Source organism: Penaeus monodon, chromosome 39, assembly GCF_015228065.2.
Source record: "Penaeus monodon isolate SGIC_2016 chromosome 39, NSTDA_Pmon_1, whole genome shotgun sequence".
Lineage (NCBI taxonomy): Eukaryota > Metazoa > Arthropoda > Malacostraca > Decapoda > Penaeidae > Penaeus > Penaeus monodon.
Window position 1 is genome coordinate 2,137,149 of NC_051424.1, and position 2,500 is coordinate 2,139,648.

The 2,500-nt window shown below is 37.2% G+C and overlaps 1 protein-coding gene across 1 annotated transcript in view; it reads left to right on the forward strand.

Annotated features, from left to right (window-relative positions):
* LOC119597230 (Down syndrome cell adhesion molecule-like protein Dscam2) overlaps positions 1-2,500 on the forward strand; it is a 57,439-nt gene that overhangs the window by 10,683 nt on the left and 44,256 nt on the right. The window contains exon 7 of the mRNA XM_037946757.1: positions 968-1,078. Coding sequence (XP_037802685.1) covers positions 968-1,078 — 111 coding nt within the window. The remainder of the gene's footprint in view (positions 1-967; positions 1,079-2,500) is intronic.

Below are 2,500 nucleotides of genomic sequence, written 5' to 3' on the forward strand. Positions count from 1 at the left end.
TTATTATCTTTGGAGAGTAATGATAGAGTTTTGTTTTTTTAAAATGTAAACATGATTCTGGGTTTTGTTTTCTGTCAGGATCAGTGTTACCATCAATGTCAGTGTCTATGGTAAGTCTGTGAGTGGATGGGAGCGGAGTCAGCGTGTGGATGAATACTAAATAAGGACAGATTATTGCAATGTTCAATATGCTAATTCTCTTTTTTTTTTCCTTTTTTTCTTCACTACCTTACTCTATCTGCGTTAAGTGAAGGCTTTCAAGGAGTCAGTACTACCTAAAGCCTTATCATTATGATTATAATTGATGGTTATAATTGTGCATAAGTGTCTCTCATGGTTGCGTTCGTGAGTGGAGAGTCATTGAGAAAATGATAAGGACTGTAATTACTTTAAGAATAATATATATGATATTGATGCCCTGATGTTTTAATATCAAGCATAAATGGCTGTAACGAGTGATATTTGACGAGGTTGATTAATCCATTCTGTAATCAGATAAGATAAAGTTATATTTCAATTATTTCAGGATTTTTTTTGCTTTCTCTCGAGGAAGAAGATATCAACTCCTTTTCGTAAATATAAGTTCTGAGAAGTGGATCCTTCTCTCTTCCACCCCCCCTCTCTCTCTATCTCTCTCTCTCTTCCTCTCCCCTCTACCTCTCTTTCTCTCTCTCTCTCTCTCTCTCTCTCTCTCTCTCTCTCTCTCTCTCTCCCTCTCCCTCCCTCCCTATCCCTCTCCCTCCCTCCCTCCCTCCCTCCCTCCCTCTCGCCTCCCTCTCCTTCTCCCTCTCCCTCCTCCCTATCCCTCTCCCGTCCCTCCCTCCCTCCCCTCTCGCCTCCCTCTCCTTCTCCCTCTCCCTCCCTCCCTATCCCTCTCCCTCCCTCCCTCCCTCCCTCCCTCCCTCTCGCCACCCCTTCTCGGAAATGTAACACCAAAGAAGCAATCCTCTCTTCTCTCCCCCCCCAGGCTTCCCCGTATCGCGTCCTCTGGCCTCCGTGACAGCCGTGTCGGAGGAGAAGCTGCACCTGCGCTGTCCTGTGGCGGGCTACCCCCTGCACTCGTTCGCCTGGACGAAGGGTGGGTGTTCTGGCGTCGGTGGGGGGGTTTATTCCGTTGTCTTGCGCTCGCTCATGCATTCTTTCATTCTTTCTTTCATTCTTTCTTTCATTCATTCTTTCTTTCTTTCATTCTTTCTTTCAATTCTTTCATTCTTTCTTTCATTTCATTCTTTCTTTCTTTCATTCTTTCTTTCATTCTTTCATTCTTTTCTTCATTCTTTCTTTTTCTTTCTTTTTTTTTATTCCAGGTTTTGATCTCTTTCTTTCCTTCTTTCTTTTTCCTTTTTTGCGTTCTTTATTTATTTATTCATTCCTTTTTTCTCTCTTTTTTTTTGTTCCTTTCTTTTTCCTTTTTTCTTTCTTTTTCGTGTATTTATTTCTTTTTCTTCTTGTTCTTTCTTTCTCTTCTTTCCTTTTCTCCTTCTTCTTCTTTTTTTTTGTATTTTACTCCTCGCATCTGTCTGTCTATTAGCATGAACTAATATCTCTGCAATTGCTAGTGATGTTCTTTATCATCATTATCATTAGTATTGTTGCCAATTTTACAAATATTTACTTTACTTTATTGTCGTAAGTATTATTAGAATCATTATAACCATCCTCCTATTAATGCTCTTCTCCTTATTATTATCATTGATTTTTTTTTATCATTGTTGTTATTATCATTATCCTTATTACTACTGCTACTATTATTGTTATTATTATTATTATTATTATTATTATTATTATTATTATTATTATTATTATTATTATTATTATTATTATTATTATAATCCTTGTTATCATTATTATCATAATCATCATGATTATTTTTACGTCGTTAAAAGGATTTTTCTAAGTAATAGCTGGAATTTCTTATTATTTTTACAATCATCATTGCGACTGTTATCATACCAACTATCCGTTAAAGTTAACTATTGCTTTTTTTTTTTTTTTTTTTTTTTTTTTTTTTTTTTTTTTTTTTTTTTTAAGTGCCCTGTCCTACAAGGACGTTGGCGATCATGGATTGCCATGATTTTCTTGGCAATTTAGAGCGGTGGTTTGCCGTCGCCTTCCGCCCGGTGTTTTTATCGAGTCACCATCTCTATTTACCCGGTTCTGGGACCGTAGCTGACTTGGGCTGGCTTGCCCACCCAGTGGCTAGGTAGGCAATCGAGGTGCAGTTCCTTGCCCAAGGGAACAACGCGCGGGCCGGTGACTCGAACCCTAGAACTAGTCCGATGCTCTAACCGCTCGGCCACCGCGGCCTGATGCAATAAATATACGTAACAAAAAGGCACAAAGACACTTAAAGGAACAGACACAAAAATATTCACAAATACACAAAAAAGTACATAACTTATCCCATCCCTCTCCTAATCAATAACTAATAATAATAATAATAATAATAATAATAATAATAATAATAATAATAATAATAATAATAATAATAATAATAATA